At 41.2% G+C, this 24697-nt stretch overlaps 1 protein-coding gene across 2 annotated transcripts in view; it reads left to right on the forward strand.

Moving 5' to 3' along the window:
- Positions 1-24697, forward strand: part of PLPP1 (phospholipid phosphatase 1) — a 188708-nt gene that overhangs the window by 31593 nt on the left and 132418 nt on the right. The window contains exon 2 of one of the 2 annotated variants that reach the window (XM_029577223.1): positions 16917-17071. The exons of the other annotated variant lie outside the window; for it this stretch is intronic. Coding sequence (XP_029433083.1) covers positions 16917-17071 — 155 coding nt within the window. The remainder of the gene's footprint in view (positions 1-16916; positions 17072-24697) is intronic. 2 annotated transcript variants of the gene reach the window in all.

Consider the following 24697-nt stretch of genomic DNA (forward strand, 5'->3'; position numbering starts at 1 on the left):
CTTCCAGTTACTGTACAAACATTTTCTGGTGAGGTCAAGCCTGAAACACTACTAGATTTTAGTGCAGCATTAAGGTCATTCATTTTGGAGAACACTGCAACTTTAATTGTTCTTTTCTTTTGGTCCCAGCAGCTTCCTCCTATTCCCTTAGGCTTCCAGCTCATTCGGAACTGAGGTTTGGGAACTGGCACCATGAGCCCTTTATTCGTAACTACCCAGGGATTTTACCCCTATTTTATATCCCCTTCTAACCTGCCTAGTCCAGTCGTCACAGTGACAATCCTTGGCCGGGAGCCATGCATTGGGGCTCCTTCTGTGGAACCCTGCGGTCATGGACCCTAAATCTGGCTACTAGGTGTCGCTGTTTGCAGTGACTTGGACTTCCTTCCTTGAGGGTCTGTGAGTGCTGCTTCTGCAGCATTTCCACCCCCTGTAGGTGTGGCCTGAGAATCAAACTCAGGCCCTGCTGGGCTAGCCCTTCAACTTGCAAATTAATGTTGGGTTTAAAGTAACGAGGGGATTACAATAACGAGGGGATTACAATATACTCTTCCGTGCTGCTCAAATTTCAGTCTCCTGCTCTGGCTTCAGCCCAGCACCCTTCTTGGGGTAAACTTTGAGTTTGGGACCCCAGTGAATTGCTGGCATCCTTTTCTATCTGTTGATATTGGGCAGGCGCCAGTCCTCATTTGAGGTGGCTGAAGCTGTGCTGGTAACCGGGAATAACCTACGACCAGCAGTGAGACTCAAGATTTCCCTGCCAGACTAGATTGCAATTCACTTCTCTTGCCCCCTGTACAAGGAGACTTTAGTAACAAACATTGATCAGGGACCTATGTGTTACTTGTGCACCAGTGTTCGTGCATGTAGTAATAGATTTTGGCCTGCCCTGTTTTCTCCTCCTGTTCCTATCTCAGGTTCTATTCTGGAACACCTCTAGGCAGCTAAGGAGGTAATAGCACCTTACCTGCTTATCTCTGGCCGGGGGGGGGGGGGGGGGGGGGTATATATGTATAATTTTAGCCTGGATTCTGTCTGCATTATTTTCCCCTTGCAACTGCAGTTAACTCTTTCAATCCTGTTATGATTCCCATTGTGCACATGTGGTTTTTTTTTTAAATCTGAAATAACCACTCATAGTACATCTTCCCACAGGGAGCTAGAAAACTGCTAGTGTGCAGACTTGCCACGGTCACCATTTACAAACGGGGAGGAGAAGCAACTTCCTGGGCCGCCTTACCCGTCCCCTGCAGAAAGAGGGTCTTTTCTTAGCGCCTGCCGGATCCACCACTCTCCGATAGTGCGCGTGACATGATCTGTTTTATCCTAGAATATAAGTGCCATGCGGGGTCAAACCATTGGTCTTTGGAGCCCAGCATCCTGTCTGCTCCAAGTCACGGGGGAGATCCATTCCCTTTACCTTACTTTTACTACTCTCTGTTTTCCTCCTGCAATCTGTTGTACTACAGCTGTATATCTGTTTACTTTTTTATTTTGATTTCTTCTTTGTTCAACAACTCTCTCTTACTTTTTTGGACTTATTCTGATTCAGTTGGAAGCTGCCCCACCTGGGCTATAGTGTTATGAATTGTCATTCACAGCTAACGGGGGCTCTTCCCACCTCCCTCCCCCTGTTTCCTCTCTCCTTTCGCCCAGTCATTCTCTGATGGAGGTGTGAACTTCTGTCCCCTCGTGAAGCCAGTACAAAAGTTATTGAATAGATGTGCGGGTGCCGCGAATAACTGGGCACCCAATGCAACAGTGAGGGCAGCCACCCTCGCCCTGTCACAGTTGTACTTACCTGGGTATGGTGGGTCCATCCCCCATGATGGTGCCGGCATCAACGGTGAATGACGCCGCCACTCCTGATTGTTTTGGGCGTGGTGACGACATCATCATAACGCGCCCTGGTGCCAGACAACCTGATTGGTTTGGAGGCTCAGCGTGCTGATGTAATCGAAAGGGCAGGCCGGCAAGTAACTTAAAACCCACTGGTTTGGGTGGTTCAGTCTCTTCCTCCTCGGCCCAATGCAGCGCGATTCCCACCCAACCCATCCTTCGTTAGCATAACATGTTTAGTTAGCGTGTTATTGTTCATTTGTGATTCTGTTGCAAAAGCGGCGACCGAATCCAGGAGGAGCTATTAGAAAAAAAACCCGAGAGGAAATTAAAGGGATCAGGGAGGTGCCGGTAGAGAAGAGAGATGGCTTGGTCTCACCTCCCAGCAGTTGGCCAAAAGCGTGAATGTCAGGTCCCGGGATTGGGCCTTGATGGACTACGGCCAAATATATCTGAGAGGGGCTCTGGTGGGGCCTGCTGCATGGCGGCATGCCTGGGACCCCTCCCGGAGGTGGGGGGGGGGGGGGGCTGCGTACACAACGCATGTCAGGGCTTGCGGGAGTGAGACCTCTCCGTTTCCGCTTGGGCGGAGGAGAATTGGGTTATTGGCACCTACCCGGTTGTTGAGCAGGTGGAGGTAACAGGATTCAGTACCGTGCATTAGACTCCCCTGTTAGGGTCCTCTAATAAATGGCCTCGGCCATTTCATCCAAAGTTATTTTGTCATGTTTTCCTTGTATGTGGCCGCCATGGTGGGGGTGGGAGAAGAACCAAGGGCGTCTGGGCTGCCCCAGTTGTAGCTGAGATTCCCTCCCTCCTAGGGATTCTGACTGCTGTCTCCACTATCTCTCCAGGTCCTCTCAGCCTGAGGAGCAGCAGGAGCAGGCTTCGGGAATTAAACCTGGGTCTCCTTCACCGACTCCGAAACCAATTTTGAAAATCTTGTTTTTTCTTTTTGGCTAGGGAACTTCCCTTAGATAGTTCCATCAAATTTCTGATTCAGTACTTTGGAAACTGTGCTGCAGCTGGGCATGGGTGGGTGTTTTAAGTGGTATTTATATTTTTTCACAAGGTAGAATCTCACGCTGCCTTCAAATCTCCCAGGAAAACTCCTGGGCTACCTGACCTCCTCTTATCTCCTGCAGCAGAATCTACAGAGGTTCAGTGCTGGTGAACCAACGGGCAGCTTGCTTTCTGGGGATTTGGAAGGAAAGTGTGCACTTGCAGTTGTCTGTGTTGCTTGCTTGCTTCACTTTCAGACAGGGAGTCCATGACAGGCACCACAGAGAGAGGAGAGGGGGCTGTCAAGGGCCACAAGTTCCCAAGAACCGGGCTGCCTGCTTGTTTGCTGGAATTGCATTTCTATGAATTGTGCAGCTCTGAGAGGCTTGGATTTGATCTGCTTGCTGTGAGGAAAAAGTGCAAAGGATGAGACAGGTTTGGGGAAGGCTTAGGGTTGAGTGGGAGAGATGGGGGACCTTATGCAGTTGAGACAGGGCAGGGGGAGTGAGCTGGAGAGAAGGTGGAGTCTGAGAGTAGAAGATAAGGGTTCATAGAAGGGAAGAGCAGAGCAGGTGATAGAGATCTGAAAGTGGGATGAGCAGAGCCTATCCACCTAAAGCATTACTGTACCGCTGTTTGGAAGAGCTTTGACTAGGAGGATTGTGGGAGAGGAAGTCCGTAATATCTGCCTGAAGAGGTGGGGATGGATAATGCGCGTGTGTGTGTGTGTGTGTGTGTTAGATGTGGCTGGCATTCTCCGTAAAAAGAAGGTTTTTTTTTGTAAATAATGACAGATTTTTCAGTGTGTGGCTTATTGCTGTGCAGATATGTTTAGTAGATGACACTAAGTCACTGCTGCCAGACCAGGCAAGTCCAGGCTGTCCTCTTCCCTTTCATTGATCTCTGGAAGTGGTGGGGTGATTATTCCAGGAAATGCAATGGAACAAAACCTGTTCTGTTTAATTTTGGAACCATCTGGTAACTCGCTCTACCTTGACGCGCAGTAGGCGAGTTGAGGCTTCTCCCTTTTTTTTTTTTTTTTTGTCTCTTGAACAAGTGACTCTGACTCAGTCTGGGCGATGAACGTGGGGACGTGGAATCTTCCCTCCACCTCTCCACCAGAACCTTGTTCCTATTGTGTTACTTGCATGTGGCAACAAATATGAAGAAAATAGCAGAAAAAAATACATCAAAGTTTGTTCTTAACTTTCTAAAGATGTGCTTTTAGTGCATGCCAAGTGTTATACCATACCATCAGTGCAATCAGTGCAACGCTGTTAATTTCACATCTTAAACTCATAGTATTAAGGACAGAGGTTGCCTTTTTTTTTTTTTTTTTACTTTTCAAAGTCATAAGTTACAGTTTTTAAGTAGTCTTACGATAATTGTGGCAGAGATTCAACTGTCTGCACCCAGTTCTGTAGCAAACAACTCGTGAATGATACTGGTTTGGGCTTTTACATTTTCCAATTAAATGACAAATGAAGTGTTGTGATTCTTTATCATGAGCTTGCTCAATAGCAAACTCTCTTCATCCCAATCTATTTTCCGAGCTTCCAACAAGGCATTGTTTTTTCCAAAATCTTTTCAGCAACAACTGAAACCATCTGGTGTGAAGGATTCTTTGTTGCTGTATTTCAGGGAAGATATATGTTGTGTTTTTGTCATTTTTCCATAAGATCTGCAGTCAGAATGGTCAGGGAAGGCTTTTATTTATTAACTTTGTACAGCATCATTTCTGTGTGTTTGTTTCTGCCAGTAACTGTCGCATGTGTTGTCAGTCTGTGAATTAACTGGGTCCTATGGGCAAGGGTAGAAAACTCCTGGGCGGGTGTAACCTTTGGCTGCAGCCCCCCTGCTGCTGGGATTTGAGATGTGGAGAAGGGGAAGAGACTGACCAGAGGCATAGGGAAAGGAAAACAAGTTAAAAAAAAAACCAAAAAAATAAAACCCAAAAAATGAGCATATTTTTCTCCTATCCCCCAAAATAGAAATAGTAAATCCTTAATTTTCAGGAAAAAACATTTTTTTTCTGAATACATTTTATGGGGATAGGCGGCCAAGATGAGATTTGGAGACTTTCTTGCTATTTGCCACATGAAACCAACTCACGTCCGTGTGTGTGAGGGCATGAACATTGTAGTAGTATGAGTGTAGAAATGTAGCAGTTGGTATTAAAAAAAAAAAAAAAAAAACAAAAAAAACAAACCGTTTCAGAATTGAACTAGGACCATCTTATTTTTATTTCTCCAGTGGTCTGGAGCTGCTTTTGCAGACCAGATTCAGTTGGTGAGACATTGCTGCAGTGTTGTCACAGGAGATTGGGGGAGATTGGGTTCACCATTTTTGTTAGGTTTAAAAAAAGAAAAAACTTTTCTGTCAAGGAAAGTAAGCAAAGAATAGTGAAAACGTTTGTGTATCTTCTAGCCTGTATTGGCTTTTTGGATGTGACTGATCTGAAGCATGTTTTTTTGGCGAGGTTGGGAGGTATATCAGGTTTTATTTAGGACTTCAGAGAAATGGGCAACTTGTTGATCCACTGTATTTGGTTTCTGAAGTGACAAGTATGTGAATTCAACATCTTCCTTTTTTTTTTTTTCTTTTTTAAGGGGCAAAAGCAATATCATTCAGACTGTCTGCTGACTGAAAGCTAGCTAGCTAGATATTTAAGCAATGAGCAAACATGACTAGAAAATCTAGTATACTTTAAAGCTTTGCTTTGTGTGGTTCCTTCCATATATCCAGCGGAGTGCTGTGGATGTTTGACTCTGGCAATAAGTGTAGTCTGCAAACTGCAACCTGGCCTGAATCGGTTTGGATTAAATGTGAATGGGTTCGAACCAGCTTTCCAAAGACTTCTCAGTTCCCATGCTTAGCTGTTATTTAATGTCCACCTGCTGTAAGGCTATAAGTAAAAACAAAACAGGTATTGAATTTGTGAGATGTATTCCTGCCCCCCCTTCCTTTCTCAACCACCAATACAGTATGATCAGACTGCCAACACAGAAGTTGGATTTTTAAAAACTCTTTATTTATAACTTTTCCAAACTTAACAACTCATTGGTACATAAGAACATGCCATACTGGGTCAGACCAAGGGTCCATCAAGCCCAGCATCCTGTTTCCAACAGAGGCCAAACCGGGCCACAAGAACCTGGCAATTACCCAAACACTAAGAAGACATAGAAACACATAGAAAAAGACAAATTTCAGGTGACATGGCAAGCATTCTAGAGAAAACATTCACCACCTTAGTGCAAAAAAGAAAAACAAAGCAGGTAAACTACTCACCGCCACTCCCAGCATGTCCCCCAAATATCTTGATATCTCTCTGACCGACTTTTTTTGAAGAGAAAGTAAGCTTCTCCATAAGTGCAATATCTATTAGCTTGGATTCCCAACATGAGGTAGTAGGAGAAATCTTCCATTGATGGTCCCATCGTCAAACGCGCAGCTTGTAGCAGGTGACCAACCAACTTTCTACGGCCACGCATTTCCCATCCGGTAGACCAAAGCCACATTAAAAAAAAAAAGGGCCGGGTCTACCTGCACCTCCTGTCCACAAATGGCAGAGATACAATCCGCCACACGTCCCCAAAACAATTGAACAGCTGGGCACTCACACCACATGTGGTAGAAGGTGCCTGAAAAACCACATCCCCCTCAAACAAACTGAACTGACTTTACTAAGCTTAGCATAAAAAGCTGGAGTACAATAAAGTCTGTTCAACAATTTGAATTGCATCTCCCACCCCTTGTAGTTATTTGTTGGGATCATTTCCAATTAGATTTCCAATCCATACTATCCAAAACAACATCCATATCCTCATTCCATAACCAAATAAGCTTGGGTGTAGTGCCTTTCCTCAGAGAGTGGCTCGAATGGACTTACATAAAATAGCAATGAGATGTTCTGGTTTCCTGCTACAAGTAAGGAGAACTTCAATACTACTAGTCTCCTTAACCCCCAGGTTATCCCTAATTATAGTAGAAACATCCTTACATAAACAAAAGAATAAACAGCAGGTCACAGGTGCCGCATGGAAATCCTCCACCAAGTCCGTGAAGGGTTTAACGTGGCCTTCATCCACCGATTTGTCCAAGAAACTGACGCACCCCCCCCCCCCCCCCCCCGGAGCCTAAGTGACCATATCAGGTGAGAATGTATGTAAGGATAGATGCAGGTTATAAATCAAAGAGGTTAAATAAGACCAGTTAGTGCCCTGAGTGCAAAGTAAACGCTGGACACCTCCCCCCCCCCCCCCCCCTCCAGATTTTAAGAACATAAGAAATTGCCATGCTGGGTCAGACCAAGGGTCCATCAAGCCCAGCATCCTGTTTCCAACAGAGGCCAAAACCAGGCCACAAGAACCTGGCAATTACCCAAACACTGTTTGGAGAATTTTTAATAGTTTTTATGAGTTTTTAATTGTTGGATGTTATTCTGTTCATAGTTGTTGTGAAACATTTATTCTGCTTATTAGTATAGTTTTACAATTATTTCTGTGTGGGGATCTATAGCTGCTTGCTAGTTCTGTTTTCCTAATAAGAGGTGTATTGGTTTTTAGGGCCTGATTTAATATTTGTAGTGTTGCCTTTTCATAGATAGGGTTGCTCCTGTTTGAGTGTATTCCATAATACAGGTGTAACTGTGTGTGGATTAGTTTATGTGCATTACTACAGATCCTGGGAGTATGTTAGGTCGGTTCTGTGTCTGTTACAGAGATATTTTACTAGCATGTAAGTGTTTTATCAGTCTTATTTGTTGCGTTTTCTCAAGAGGACATGCATTGGTGGTAAACTGCTGTCTTTTCATAAGTAGGGCTATTGAGCCTGAAAGTAGAAGGAGTTTGAGTTGCTGTTACTGAGATGACACCAGAACCAGAATATCTTTTTTTGTAGAGTGAGTTGAACGGGGAATGTCATAATTCTGCTTTACATCCATTATTGTGGATCAGGGGGGTTCCCGTGGATGCAAACTGTACATTTACATCTAGCCCTGTGACTATCATGGGTCAGTGTGTCACGCATGTGAGAACCATCTGTCAGGTGTGTCCCGACAGAAAAAAGGTTGAGAACCACTGCAGTAGGCCACTCTCCACTTGTGGGGTTGGGTTGTCCTAAGTATTGCTCTGCAATGCAACCCTTAGGTTGGCACTTCTCAAGTGCTTTGGCTGATTCCTGTGTGCTTGTTGATGGAGAAAGCAAGGATGCTTACCTGTAAATAGGGTTTTCTGGATGAATCAGCCACACTTAATTCCCACCTGGCTCCCTGGGGAGTAGACTACCTCACTAACTAGTGCGTTTTGGATGCACTAGCTTTACCCCTTATTCAGTAAGGGGTAATAACGCGTCCAAAACGCGCTTGGCTGCACATTTTGCTTTCTGAATCGCGCAGGAATACCTAATAGGACTATCAACATGCATTTGCATGTTGCGGGCGCTATTAAGTTCGGGGGGTTTGGACGCACTAGCTTTACCCCTAATTCAGGGGCTATGAAGACATCTATATACAGGTAAGCAAACTTGCTTTATTTTCTGGGATGGCATCTGATACACTTTTAAACATGCTGGAGATTTATTTCCAGTTATTTATGGCTCCCAGAATCTGGTTCTTTATATAGAAATTAATCAGATTACATTATTTGGCCCTCATCCGAGGAAAAAAATTGTACCAAATGTTTTAATCTTAGGAAACTGATTTTAGGATTCCCCTAAGGGTTTGCAGTTTGGATGAGGTTTTATCTCTATTTTATAAACTGTATTCTTGGAGATAGACAACAAGCTCAGGGCAGTGAATATCTCAAGTTATATAAAAGATGGTGAAATAATCCTGGCATAAAGGAATGCAGGCACATAGAAGCACTGTTCAGCTTTTTAATTAGAATTAAAGTTGGTTCCTCTTCTGTGTAATATCCAGATTTTTTTTGAGTTGGAGTATTTTTTTAGCTGGCATAAGTGGTATTAATCATACATAGTTGGGGGGGTTGCACAGTCCTCCTCATCTCCTCTACTTTTTTTTTTTTTTTAAAAGACGTTCCAAGTCCTAAAAAATAAACTAACTTGCACAGAATTTTTTGTAACGATGCTCTTACTTGGGAATCTCCTTTTTGTCATGTTTTCAGATTGCTCTGCAGACTTTGACAGCTTTCATTGTTGTCTTGCAAAAATACTAGTGGAGTTGCTGCTGTTAATTATCCCCTTATGTAAGATGGGCGAGACCGAGGGAGGCTTCCAATAGGCCATGCTGTCAACCAATCAGCGTGCATGTGTCTTGCACTGTGCCCTTTACATTTAGCACTGTCCTTCAGATCCATAGTTCCAGAATTAAATTGAGAAATAAAGTTGTGGGTTTTTTTCTTTCTTATCTGTTTTATCAGAATACTTAGAATTGTACCATAGGACTTTCCAATTTCCTTCTGTAGGCCTCCTAGAAATCTGATTGCTTGAGAATAAAATAAAAATGATGATTTTTTTTTTGTTTCCATTCTTTTCAGACTTTGTTTCATATGGTCGCTGTTTTTGCAGACTCTTGGCAGGCTGTTTTGAAGCCTCTGGGTTCCTTCTAATATATTTCCATTTTGGGATTTTTTTTTTTCCCTTCCACAAAGACACATTGGGAACAGTTAATCAGACAAAGGCACATTTTTTTCCCCCCCCTTTTTTATTATGAGCCTGTCAGTTGCTTCCTGCTTAATCAGAACCAGCCTCTACTGGGATATGGCACCATGAGCCTTCATTTGCCACTGCCTGGGATTTTTGTTTTCCTATTTTATGTAACTGGGGCCATCTTTTAGAGGGGCTGACGCAATAAGACGTGAGTTAAAAAGCGCCCTTTTGCCTAATGCGCACAAAGCCATGACTCCTGGCACCCGATATAATCTTTAAATGAGCTGCTGCAGTAAAAAGGTCACACTAGGGAACAATTGTGCATCCCTAGCGCTCAAACACATTGGGCTCCCACAATTGCAGTGGGTGCTCAGTACAAGCGTCTGTTTTATCCCACTTCAGGTTGATTTTTGCACAATAGTAGGGAGCGACGTCGGCCTGGAGAATGTATATCGTGCGTGCTTAATGTGCATCCAGAATTTTTTTTTTTTTTTTTCACATCAAGCCATTGCATTATATCTTTATTTTTAAACACCACAAGCAGATTTAAGTATCGTAATGATATTAAGTAGGAGGAGCCACAGAGGACTGTATTTTTTTTAAATTTCTACTGTTCCCTTGATTCGCAGATTGACTTAAAGCCACCTCTGGGGCTGGAGTTAAATTTGCCACATTAAAAAAAAAAAATGTGCCTTGGGCGCTCAGCGATTTTCTGTATCAGGGGATAATAGCTAATAGCCTCATCCACATGGAATTTACATGTGATGAGTGCTATCTACGCGTTTGGGCACATGTTTCGGACATGCGTCAGGTGTTAGTGTAGCACGTCCAAAACGTGCGTCCAACCGATGATAAACCTGTGCGCTTGGCTGGCACACTTTATTGCATCGGCCCCAGAGTGTGCAGCTGCACAGAATGCCCTGCCCAAGGGAGCTGCGTCGGCACCCTTCGTAGCATTCAATCCTTTTAAATTCCCCTTGCAGGCAGCAGCTAATTCCACTGGGCCAGAACTGCTGTACAGGTGCAGAACGCTGGCAATTCTCGAAAAACGCAGACAGTGTCTGCAGGAGGCAAAGATTGCTGTTCTGTGCCACTACCAGAAAGGAGAAGCATGGTAGGCTTGCACGAGAGCAGCCATGGCCCTGAAGCAGCGCTGCAGGGGTGGACTAGGTGAGCCTCTCGGGTGCCAGCAGTGAGACTGCTTGGGACACAGGTAGGAAAGGAGGCTCTTCCTGGAGGGGAGACAGTAACTTGGAGATCAGCCTGCTGGTAGGGAGGAGTAAGAGGGCTTTGCGGCCAGCGGAGGAGGAGGAAGGAGAGCAGAAAAGGCAGTGCTACTGATGTGTGGAGTATAGGGGGGGAGAGACGGCTGAAAATTGAGGAGATTGGGGTCAGAAGAGGCAGCTGAGCACTGTGAGGGTTGTAGGGAGTAAAGTGGTTACTGAGCATAGGGGGAACATGGAAGGTGAATATATTTTGCTAATAAGTAAATATTTTTTATTTTTCACAGGGCCAATTCCAGGTTTTGCACAGGGCCCTCCCCTCCATGAACCAGGGAAGGGGCCACCTTTTGCACTGTAGGCAAAAACAGGTGGCAGACCTGGATTGAGATTTCTTTTTTTTTCTGTGGGGTACGGCTTCTGCTCTAAGGCCCAAAGGGATCGCACACAGTCGATTACATCTTTGTGAAGACCGTGATTTTGTGTTCCAAAACTAAAAGTTTACTGAAAATGTAATAAGGTTGCAGAAAATTAAAGGGATTCTTCCCCAAAAGTTACAGTTCACAGCCCATCAATAAAATACAAAAAATCCGACTGATTCCTTAAAAATTTCACTTGTGCAAAAGTCATTGGTGTTTTGTACCCAAGGCGGTTTTCAACGGGAAAGTTGACCGCACACACACTTTTGTTTCCGTTTGAAATTTTGGTTCAAAGTCCATGGGTAAAATCGCAGACTTTGCTCTCAAGTGGAAACTCTGAACCCCGCTCCTTTCCACAAACATGGAAGGGTTGGAAATCAGGGGTTTGGGGTGGGGTGGCTTTTCCTAGTTTCCTTTAGGAAAGGCAGTACTGCTGCAGTGAGCCCCTTTTAGGTACCAAAGGTACAGAAATAGCATAAAATCCTGTTCACAGGGCCAGGCAGGCTGCTTTAATTCAAGTGACATTTTTTTTTCCCTCCAGGTTTAAAGCAGCACCGTTGCAGAAATATTTCAAAATAGCACAGTTAGCAAACTGAGCAAAAAACCATTGGATTCCCTCCCCACCCTTCATATTTTTGTCTAATGCCTGAGGAGAAAGTGGAGCGTGACAATTTTTTCCAAAGCTCCTCCTGACTAGCCATCCCCTCTATTGTGCCTGGAGGTAAATTGATCCATGATCACCAAAGTCACATTTAGTGAAGACCTTAGTCATCTAACGCATGAATCATTAGGGACTGATTTTCTCAGGATTATTTTTCCATTGAGTAGAGAATGGAAAATCCCTTTCTAAAACGGCTCTGGAGCCATGTTTAACCTGCTGTGGACATGTGAAACATTTTTTTTTTTTTTTATTTACAGGGTTAACGAGGTCCCTTAGCACGTTTGTGCTACAAGTCTAAAGGAGAGGAGGGGATCAGACCCACTTAATACTGTTTGAGAGCCAGAGATACCAGGATGGAGTTTAAGATTAACTTTAGCTGATCTCTAACTTTTGTTTCCTTTTTTTTTCAATGCAAATAGAAAAAAAAAGAAAAGTAAACCCATAAGAAGTAAGGTCTTGTTAGTGCAAATATTTGCCCTTAAATGGTGTGGTAAGAGATTTAGCAGAGATAAAATGGACAGTCCAGCGTCAGACTCCACCATCTGCTAATATATGCACCACAAGGAGAATACAACATCCAAACTGTCATCTTTCACAACTGAACTAAAGACTAGATGGGGGAGGCGTGGGGGTTCTGATAATAGGACCTGACCAAAGAGAGCCACCCAACTATTCAGTACAGGTGAGAGTCCATGACTCATTAATCATGAAATGGGTGTCAGCAAACCGGGACAAGTGCTCGCCCTCTTGTGAAATACAGAGGTTGCCCAGACCACTCAGTCATCTTCTTCTTTAAATATATGAAGTTCTTTATTGATGCAAATAAAAAAAAAAAAAAGTATGTGAAAAAGGTCTATCTAACCATATAGAAAGCGCAGCGTAACGCCATTAATTTCCCAACATTTCAAGCAAGAATCAACAATAATTTAGTTGTGAAACCAGGTCTGTGAGATGTTCAGATTCTCCTGCACTTGGTCCCTGGTTTTGTTTCGCTGCTTTGCATTTCTGAGTGATGGGCTAGTTGTGAATATGTGGTGTGCTGTATAAATGTTTATCTTTAAAGTATAAATATCTTTTGACATTGCATTGTGGTCTGAGATGTGTGGTTTACTGCAAGCAGTGAGAAGCCCCAGAGCTCTAGAAATCGCTTTTATCGCTGACACTTTTCTGTGGTCTCTGCCTGGTTATATCTGGTTTTTATAATTATCTATTGTATTGCTGCTTTTCTGCAGAAAGCAGTGGATAAAGACATTCATCTAGTTGGTGGCTGTGCATATTTCTATGTGACATCCATTTTTATTTTTTTTTTTAATAATGAAATTATGAATATTCTATGACTTATAATAATCCAAATGTATCAAATTGATGGAAGCTGGCCAGAAAGCTTCAGAAGAACTTGAAGGTTGGGGTAAGCATAGAGGAAGGACATCCTATAACATAAAAGATCTTGGTGGTGGTATTGGAATAAACTGCACCCCCCCTCGTCCTGCTCGGGAGTTGAGAAAGGGGGTGAATGAATGTGCATCCAATCTACTAAAAGAACTAAAGATAAGACTTAGGCTTTCTTTACCCTTCTTTGCTCCCTTAGTCAGAAACCAGTATCTACTTAATGACTGATCTAATCAACAGATATAAACAATTCTAGAAGTGCTCTGTCAAGGTGCACAGTATTACAGCTTTGTGCTGCCCTTCCCTTTTGAGTCTTGGGAGATTATGCTTTTGTTCTTTCAGAGTTTCTGCATACATTAACTTTTATTGCTGTGACTAGCTGGGTAAGGCTGAATAAGGAACTGAATTTTGTACCGCATCTAATATATCAGAATGTGTGCTAAGCTATACGTGAAGGAAACTGCATTAGTTTGAAGTTACAGAGACCTCATATATGTGAATATATAATAGGTGATTTGTAAGTTCACTTATTTCGGTTACATTATCAATTTCAGTAACCACAAAAGTGAACCAACACCTTTACAAACGTTGTAATCATAGGTCCCGGAACTCTTTTTTTTTTTTTTTTCCCGAGTGACTGTACTTTCAAAACGCTATGTGTATTATATTTTACTATTATAAGAAGAAACCAAAGACACTGATCTTGATGCATGTTTATGTCTACTAATTCATGCATATTTGTGTTGTACTGACTGGCCCGATACGGTTCGTGTTTCGGAAACACTCCTTCCTCAGGCCCTGAATAGCGATGTTATCAGAATCTAAAATGAAAAAAATGTTAATTCACATATTGACATCCAAAAGCAATTATATAGTGAAATAAAATAATATACATACGAGTCCTGGTTGAAATAAATTCTTAAATTATCATAGCATCATGTTGCAACCATGGTGTTCATTGGTTAACACTTGGTCCAATAAATGTTTAAAAACCCAGGTTTGTAAAATGGCAGATCCCAATGCCACTGTTGCAACATAACGCTATGATACTTTAAGAATTTATTTGAACCAGGACACATATATATATTATTTTATTTCACTATATTTTCTTTTGGGTATCATCAATATGTGAATTAACATTTTTTTCATTTTAGATTCTGATAACATCGCTATTCGGGGCCCTGAGGAAGGAGTGCTTCCGAAACGCGAGCCGTGTCGGGCCAGTCAGTACAACACAAATATGCATGAATTAGTAGACACAAACATGCATCAAGATAAGTGTCTTTTGGTTTCTTCTTATAATAGTAAAATATAAACATAGCATTTTGAAAGTACAGTCACTTGGAAAAAAAAGAGTTCCGGGACCTATGATTACAACGTTTGTAAAGGTGTTGGTTCACTTTTATGACTAGCTGGGTGACATGGGCTAGATAACCCCTATTGCTCAACAGGAGTTACTACTTTCAAGGGTTGGGCTTTCCTCCTTTGTCACTTTCCTGCCTGCGGATAATGCTGTCCCTGCAGTCATTCAGTAACTGGATTTGACATATGATTCCAGAGGTCCAGGAGCCTTTCAGTTTAAACCCTTGTTGCTGAGAATATTTCGTGGAGTCTTAGGCTCATGTTGCAGTTTGTATTGTATTTATAAACCACCCTTAGTCTACGTAGAGCTATAGGGATTTTGCCAGCAGTATGAGACTAAATGGCTCCTTTCTCAGACAGTGCACACTTGAGACCAAAAATAATTAGAGAACAAGGAGTTAGATAGACTTGCTTGAAAGACTCATGAACACATCTGCAGTGGAGTTGGCCATCGACATAGATGACCCAAGAGCCCTGGTCATAGCATTGTGCTTTAACTACTGGGCTATATTAACTTTCACTGTACTGTTCATGTTTTGTAATTTAGCATCCTGTTGGCTGTTTGTATGTTGTAACTGGGAAGGTGTCAGCTTGCTCAGCACAGAATAAAACCACTTGTGAGGGTGTGCAAAAGCAATTGGTGCACATACCTTTTAAAAGGGATTGATGCAGCACAGTCCTCGGACAACTACACCAAACGAAAAAAGAATGGCCTTCAGTGACTTTAGACTACATTTAACTGTATAGTATATGTAGAAAGAAGCTAAACGAGGCTTATACTGTAATGTCTAAAGTCTAGAAGTCATTCACATTCAAAGCATGTATAAATGTGTGTGCATGCAGGATAATGTAACGTTAGATTCATTAGTAGAGTTCTTGACGAAATCATACAGCAGTCCTTTATGAATAAGCCCAAATATTCTTAAAGTTAAATTTAAAAAAATAGAGGGGATAATTGGAATGTGGTGATAGTATAGATAAGAAAATAGAGCCCTAGTTTGTATTTAAATACTTTTAAGGAAAAGTTCCTAGATATCCAGATGGTAACTGGAGCAAATGGCAGTCTTCTCCTGGTCCTCCTCATTGATTTCTCCGTTTTGTGTTGCTGAGGCAGGATGCAGAGTCTGTCTCGGTTTGCTTTCCATACAGTTCACTCCTTTTACAGCTGTGAAGTTATTCTGTGGGCAGACTGGGAGGGTAGTGGGCATGAGAGACTCATCATTAGGCAGCAACTTTCCTCTTGGATTAACACTGCTGTAACCACAAGAAGTTACTGCAAGGTTGCAATCTATTACAGATTGAAGTACATCAAGGAGCTGCCGTCCTCCTAGTCAGCAATCCAGGCTTAAGGCTCAGCTGAAGAGATCTGAGGAGGTGGATTTGAAAACACAGGAAATAGAGGAGGTGTAATTATTGACACATGTTGAGTTATGAAATAAGTAAAAATATTCAATCTGCACAGTGCCTTATGGTATCAAGTTGCTGTAGAGCATTGGTGAACGGAGTGGGAAAGAATTCATCAATTGGTTGTAATTAATTTCTTTCTTTGTTTACTGAGGAACCATAGTAATGGTTTTAGCAGGGAGATAAACGTTTTAGTTGAGGATTTTCTGTAAGATCAACCATAGTTTAATGGAAATAAACTGTTGTGTGGATGATTGTTTTTCTACATTGGCTTTCATGTAATTTAAATATAATTTATGTGACTTTATTCTACTTTTGAAGGAATGGCTTTTCATGTTGCAATTTTATTTAAAAATTTTAAAGTTGTATAGTTATAACATTCTGACTGGATAAACAGCTAAAATATTTTGGAAAGAGAAAACAGGTCCTCATGGCACTGGGGCTTTTCTTTTGGTTTTGCTTTTAGTCCCACTTCGATTTGCCCCCTGGATGAAAACGTAATGTGGGACCAGTTAATAGGCACTTGCTGGATGGAGGGGAGGAGGCCAAAGAATTGCCCATGTCCACTCGTATAGCGCATAGAACATGTTGAATTGTGCACTTGGTGCATGTTATTGTTTAGCCCAAGTTGTTTTTGGGGTTTTTTTTTTTTATTTAAAGAAATTGTTAAGACACAGAAGAACACTATTGTAAAGGTTTTAGATGTTGAAAAGATGGTTGGTTTGATCTGCTTGAATGGTAGCTTTGGTTGACTCGACATTGGCTTTGGAGATACTGTCCTCTTAACTCTAGTAACTGGATATGGTGTGTTAATCTTTGAAGTGTTGGGAGCAGTTTGAGTTACACAGCTTTCCGCAAGGAGCTGTATGTGCTGCATGATCACAATTAATAGCTTTCACTGATTTTTGGAGATTTGGGTTGGGGTTTGCATGTGTGTGCCATTGCTTCCTTTCTGCTAGATGGCATGAATTTTAACGTAATCATTTTATGTTTTTTCCATTCCCCCAACAGCTGGCTTGCCTTTGGGAGTTCTAAACTTGGCCAAAATAAAGCCATATCAGAGAGGCTTTTTCTGTAATGACGACAGCATCAAGTATCCATTCCATGAAAGTACCATCACCTCCACTGTTCTGTACTCTGTGGGGTTGACCCTGCCCATTTCCTCTGTAAGTAGTTTCAATAGGGGAAAGATTTGAGAGAGGGCCTACAATTCATCTATCTTGTTGCGACTTGGAATGAATTAGACACTATAAAAAAAAAAAAAGTAATTAAAGATTTAATCAGCTTTTCAGATGATTTGTAGATCTTTTTCCTACTTCCAAATACTATTCAGATGCTGAATGTGATGTAAGCTACTTTTTATTGGTGATGTTTGCATGTTGAATGGTTTTCTACTTTTCAAGGTGGTGTTACACTTCTCTATAGACAAGCAGGATAAAGCCATTCACACAAGTGGGCGATGTCACTGACTGATCAGACATAGAAAACAGCTCTTTCCAGAGCCCAGAAAACCTTAAAGCTTTCTAAGCATGAGCAAGAATTCCTCTGCAGCCGCTAACACCTCACGAGACTCATCGGTCGTCTTTTTTACGTCAAGTTCAGTGGAAGAGACTGCTTTCTCTCTCAAGATGTTGCTCACTTAATTGGGGGTTTTCAGCATTATTTGATAGTTATTTTACTTTAGTTTTTTTTTCTGCTAGGTTTTGCATGCAAGCCTCAAAATTTTTTTTTTCTCATACTTAGAGTAATAGTACTGTAATCTATGGGGTCAATATGTCTGAACAAGCATATTGACTGGAAAAAAAGCCATTCAAACTTTGTTCTTGTGGTATACATAAGATGTCAAGTCAAGAACTGCATGAGTTATGTTTAGGTGTCTTGGACCTTCTTATATGTCCAGCTGCTCTGCTTGTGGCTGGATGACTCCTAGAGCCCAGGTCAATAGGGATCTTAAGGCTAAATTATCAAATTTTATCACAGTCAGATAAGAATTAAAGATCTTCATCAGAGAGACCACCATAAAAAAAACAATTGATCAGAATCTAAAAACTGAGGACACAGCTCATCAAGCTTCTGTTTTGGAGTATAGTAAGTCAAGTCCATGCCATCATCCTTAAAGAAATACCGTGCTGATGAATCGACTGTACTCAAAGCATTGGTGTTTTCCATTTTAGTGTTTGTTGGCACCAACATTTCTGATGGTGCAGTAATTCCTCTGCATCATAGGTTCTAATACCGGAAGCAGATGTATCTGTAACAACATGGCAATCAATACCTTAGTAATGCTACCCATTTGTTAAAAAAAAAGTCTAGAATTTATACATTAATAAATAAAAAACACATTTCCAAAAATCCACTGAAATAGTACAGCCTGTATTGGACAAAGTTTGCATCACAGTTACATATGAAGTCTTGGTCATTGCAGTTTCAAAAATGCCTATCTTCTTTACCAAGAGAATTATCGGGGCCTTCTTATCAAGGCCCCGATAATAAATAAGAACTTATCAAGTTCTTATTTCAGACTCAGAGGAAGGATCTTTCTCATCTCATCATTCTCCATCCTCTCAATATGTAGCAAGTTCACAAGGATTTACATTAGAGCCTACCACGTCCTCAGATAACAAGCCTTATTTGTCTTTTAATAAAATGGCAACACCTTTTTTTTTTTTTTTTTTTAATTTAGAAAAGGAAAAGATTTGCCACTGAAGAATTTCAAGGAGTACTGCAATTCATTCAAAATCTATGACTGTTCCAGTGCATATCTGATTTCAGGATCTTAAATTAAAAATTTGGAATCAAACATTGGAATGTTCTCTAGTGGCTAGAAACGTAGAACAAATTCAGTTCTCCCTCCCTTCCTTTCCATAATTTGATAGTTGTTCTAATATACCTCCAGGGAAGGCTGCCAAACATTTTGGACACAGCAGGGAAGAAAGTTTCTTTTTCAGTCTACCATGTTACAATTTAGGATTTCTGCACACCATTCCAAATGGTGCAATATTGATACCTTATTCTTTCTGTAGTATGATATCTTGGCACAGAGATACAAGAGAGATTAGTCATATATATTGCAGAGGAACGTTCAAAGCATCTAATAAAATCTATGTAGGTTGCTTCTAGGTACGTAATCCAGAACATCAGCCATAGCTGAATATGTTCCAGACGCCTAGATTGGCTTAAAGCTTCCAGTTTAAGGGAGGATGTACACAACAATTGGCAAATGTTTCATGTAAAGGGGAGAACCTTTTTTGGAAGTAAAGTCAAAACTGTTGATATCATCATAAAAAATCAATGTTCCATACTGCAAACATTAACAGCTACTTCAGATTCATTCTCATTGAAGAAGTTTCAATATCTTTACAAAAGAAACTAATACTACTCATAAAAGATGCTATCCACAGTCATACTAAAGGCAATGACAGCAAATTACTTATCTTGTCTAGCAGGCCAGACCTCTCTTGAGTAAAACAAGCAGCAAACTACCCAGAAGTCTGCACAGAAATAGGGCCTACAATTGACTTCTGCATTTCTGCACCCTCCCCCCCCCCCCCCTTTGTTTTTTTCCAAGCCCTTCCAGTGGGGAAAAGGCTTATATATTTTCAAAACCAATGGTCACAAATTCCAACAGATTCATGGATTTTGAAAATTGTTTGGGAAGGTTGTCATTTAAATTTTCTACAAGTTCCACTGATCAATCCTCCTAGTTTTGTTCATCAACCACCAGAATAATTAAAGCCTCTAAAAGAGGAATTACTGTCCCTTCTGTCAGCAAGAGCAGTAGAGCTGATTCCATCTCTAGGAAAGAAAAGAACATAAGAAAATAAGACTTGCCAGACTTCCTGGCTACAGATGTTGGCAATATCCCCTCTGATACGTCTAGAGATATTTCCAACTCTCATTACTCAATACAACAGATCCCTGCCTCACATAAACCTCCATTCTCTAGCTCTGACAGCATGGATATTGAAAGAGTAATTCAACATGTCTCCTCCAGAGGAGATAAGACAAATAATTCTAGTAATAAAAAAAAGCACTCTTTGAGATGTTCTGTTAGTTTCAAAAGATTTTTCCATGTGGTATACTGAGCATAAGCTGGAACACTTTAACTGTTGAGTATCTTCTATCCTTCAGTATTTACTGAGCCTGTCTAATTCAGTTAGACTTCACTTAAGTGCAATATCAGTATATCATAATTTAATAGATCACGCAAAAACTCATCAACCCATTGTATGAAAATCTGTAAGAGGAGTCTTTAACCTTGGACCTCCTATAAAGCACCCACACCCACCCAATGGGAGATTAATGTATTGCTAACCAGTTTAATGTACACTTCATTCAAACTACTAGCCACAGCACAACTAAAGTACCTGTTATAGAAAATGTTTTTGATAACAATCACTTCTGTCCAGCGTAAATGAATTTCAAGCTTTAGTAGCCCAGGAATCTTCCTCCAAGGGAAGAGCATTCTCATTCAAACTAACAGAAAGCCATGTTCTGTGTGAACAAGCAAAGAGGCAAAGGGTCATGGACTCTTTGCCAAGAAGCGATTATAGACATAGAAATGGGCATGCAAATATCAAATTGTCCTACAAGCAACCTACCTTCCGAGGATTTCCAATGTGTTAACAGATCACCTCAGCAGAGGTTTTCGACCGTATGAATGGACTTTTCAACAGTCAACAGCCGACAGATTATTCAGTCTATTGGGCTTCTAGCAATCAACCTATTTGCCTCAGAGCACAACAGAAAACTGGAAAAATTTTGCTCCATTCTTCCCAGCAAGTGCAGATCAGCTCAGGGTGTTTTTCTGCTTGATTGGAATGCAGATCTCATGTATGCTTTTCCATTAATTCTGCTGATAGCCAGAACATTACTTAAAGTGCTTAGAGACTGGGCCCATCTGAACCTCATAGCTCCAGCATGACATAGACTAGGGGTGGACAGACCTTTTTGTGCTGGGACCACGTTACAAGTTATCAACTATAGTGAGGACCGGGGGGGGGGTCCCCCCCCTTGGAGCTCCTCAGTATAACAATGCAACCCCTAGCACTTGCTGTAGGCATTTCAGTATCCAGCAGGCTTAAGCAACATCATTTTTAGCACCCAAGGAGCCCCCTCAATCATGGATCCCAGCCTCTACCAAAAATTGAGAAAACCTTCAACCTAAGAGGCATAAGGTGTTTTCCTGGCTATCAGATTTCCTTGCCTCAGTCACAAATGCAGAACACAGATTCTCACCAAATAAGAATAAAAAGACCATAAAGTATAAATAGAAAGGTGCAATCAAAAAACCTAACTGGAAAACCACTACAAGCCAGACTTGTATCTAGTGCAATAATGCAAAAACAGAAATATCACCATTCCTCATAAACAAAATCAAGAAATATAAAATCAGTCAGGATAGTAAGTATTGATTCAAGAAGGAGGAGTCTATTTCATCCGAATCTTCCCTCCCTCAGCTTGATGGCTTTGATGTTTAGTGCTCAGTGACCACCAAATTGTCCTTAACCAAAGAGGTTAAAGACATAAATGTCTGCAAGAAAACCGTCAACTAGAAGAGCCTATGGTTTTAAATAGAATCTGATTTCTACATTGTGTTAAGACCATACCTTGGATCAGTTCACTTGTGAACTAAAAGAATTACTGAGCTACTTGATCTCTTTTTGTTTCAGTACTCTGTAACTTATTAGTAAGCGTTCATTTTAGTACCATAGCAGTTTACCATACTCAAATAGACAGTAAACATATTCCCATTCATCTGTTAGTTTCAAAGTTCATAAAAGGCTTAGGGCATACTAAAATTTCAGTTGGGAAACCACCTGTTCCACAGGACCTAAACATGGTTCTGGCAAAACTGATGAAGCCGCCACTTGAATCATTGGGGTCAGCTTCTTTTAAGTTTCTAACATGGAAAGTAATATTTCTTGTCGCAGTAATGTCAGCCAGAGTTGTTGAGCTTCAGGTTTTGGTTCATGATATGCCTTATATAAACTGGTGGTGCTGTGCACCAACTCTGTTTCTGCCAAGAGTGGTTTCAGCATTTCTATCTATCGTGTTATCTACGTTCTTTCCATGGCCACATGAAAGTGAGAAAGTCCTTCATAACTTAGACTGTAAAAGGGCTTTTGGTTTTGTACAAAAGAAGAACTCAGCCACATCATCAGGTTTCACAACTATTCATCTCTTATGATCCTAACAGATTAGATATAGCAGTGGTCAAACAAACATTGTCCAACTGGCTAGCAGATTGCATCATGCACTGCTATACCCTAACAGGGCTCCAAATTACAGACAACATCCAGGCTTATCAAGTTAGAGCCATGGCTGCATCAGAGGCTCATCTACAAACCGTATCTCCCGAAGACATCTGCAAAACGGCAACATGTTCATCAGCACATAGCTTCACACCCAGTAGTCTGCTCTTTATGGTGAGGTCCAAGTTGCTTATTCAAGAAATGCTCTCCTGCAACCCTCAACTTGGGACTCCTCACATGTTGTGGCTAATACAGCCCTGCTTATCTATGGAAAAAGCAAGTTTGCTTATCGTAAATGGTGTTTTCCATACATAGCAGGATGAATTAACCATGCTAAATACCTGCCCACCTCATTTGAGTTGACTACCTAGCTAAAATTAGCTGTAAAACAGACCGAGAGGCTCGCAAGATAACGCTCGAATGGGAATTCCTACACATGTTCAATAGAGCAAAAGGTCTACTAGCTAAGAGAGAGGTCTGTTTGGATGATGTCACCCACATGTCATGACTAACTTATTCTGTTATCTACAAAAAAAAAGTTTTATGATAACCAAACTGCTTTCTTTGGTTTGGCAGGTTTCTTTGTTTGGCATTCAGTTTGCAACCAAAGCACATTTTGCATACTTCTGCAATGTGAAAAGGTAAAAGATGAAAGTAGCTTGGAATGATTTGGATATATACAAGTTAAATCGCACCAAAAAGCTGCTAGTTTTTCCTGCTTTAGAACTAGAAGATAGGCCCAGTGTAATCCTTGGACCTCTCTTTCTCTGCATCCTCATCATGGGGGCTGAGCTGGTCAGGAAACACAACAAAGTTTTTAATCAGGAGTATAGAGTTTAAAACCTATTATTACTTCTAGTAGACCTTCTGAACCTGGTCTTCAGGGACTGCTAGGCCAGTCTGGTTTTCAGGATATTCCTAATGAATATGCAAGAGAGATATTTGCATACATTGGAGGAAATGCATGCAACACATCATGCATATTTATTAGGGATATTCTACAAACCAAATTGGCCAGGTGGTCCCTGGGATCAGGTTGTGAATCACTGTTCTAAATCATGTTCCATACTGGGCACCCAAAGACAATGCAAACTTCGCTTTTATTTAACATTATAATGACCAATAGTAAAAAAAAAAAAAAAAAAAAAAGCTGAGCTCCTAAATTTAGGCCTCTATATTAGGTCCCTAAGTTTTCAGCTGAAAATTCACATAAATTAAGGGACCTAAAAGTTAAGCTTATACATTTAGGCCTGCTACTTATTTGCCTAGATTTAGGCCCCTAAATTAGGTGCCTAATGAAAATAGGAGCCTAACTTTAGTATTCAATCCTTGTACATTTTCAAAAGGGCCAATTTGGGAGCCTAACTCCAAAGGTTAGAAGCCTAAATTCTTCGAAAATTGGCTCCACAAAGTTTGAACTTTTACCATTAGAACTAATAGAAGAGTGAAGAAAATCGTGAGTCACAGCACAAGCATTTATTATTGTTCAAGCTTTAAATGTAAACAAATGCATACCTTTCAACTTGCCCTTGTGGTGGGGTATTATCCTTTTTGAGGAAGACAGTTCTAGTGCGAACTATATTAAATGCTGTGGCGTTCATGGTAACACTTTTTATAAGTGTGGGAAAGTCATAAAAATATTTTCATAGTATTCACTAGTGGTAGTATTTATTATAGGTAACTTAATAGATATAAGAGTCAATAAACAAGTTGTAGGTGATGCCTTTAATTGGACTAATTCAGTACATTTGACTGGCTTTTGAGAGCTATGCTCTTTCATTATTTCAGTGAAGAGACCGTGCAGTTACACTAGATTTACATAGTACAGGGTCATCTAGGTTTGTTGACCCCCTTTATCTCTGCATATTCAAGTTGACTAACATGGCAACTACAATACTTTGCACAAGGTGGTTAACTTTAGAATGAACTGTTGGGCTTGCTCAGTGGCAGGGCTGTGTACTGCCATGAGGAGAACCAAGGTTCAGTTTCCAGATTAGGTCTTCCATTCCTTGGGTTGGGGAAGCTGGAGAGGTAGTGTTCACAGCCTCTGGTGAGATGGGAGTGATGCCTAATTGCTGGACTTAATTCCCATGGTTGCAAGGTTCTGGAAGGAGCCTTGGTACATAAGAACATAAGAAATTGCCATGTTGGGTCAGACCAAGGGTCCATCAAGCCCAGCATCCTGTTTCCAACGGAGGCCAAACCAGGCCACAAGAACCTGGCAAGTACCCAAACACTAAGAAGATCATGATCCCTCACTTGAGGATTGTTGCAGCCATGAATGGGCTAAGCGAGTTGGGAGGGGATGTAAAATAAAGAATAAAATTTCCCGGAGAGTTGCGGATGAAGGTGCATCGCTCTGGGACATCTGATCTGGTTTGGACTGATCTGGAAGCCCGAAGGAGCAGCAAGAAACTACTAGGGAAGAAAAAAAATCTTTAGTCATCTTTTTTGTAACACCTAGAGGTGATAGCATAGGAATATCTGATTGAGCTGCTCATTAAAATGTCCCACCCATCTCTCCTACCAATGCACTTG

This window comes from Rhinatrema bivittatum, chromosome 1, assembly GCF_901001135.1.
Source record: "Rhinatrema bivittatum chromosome 1, aRhiBiv1.1, whole genome shotgun sequence".
Lineage (NCBI taxonomy): Eukaryota > Metazoa > Chordata > Amphibia > Gymnophiona > Rhinatrematidae > Rhinatrema > Rhinatrema bivittatum.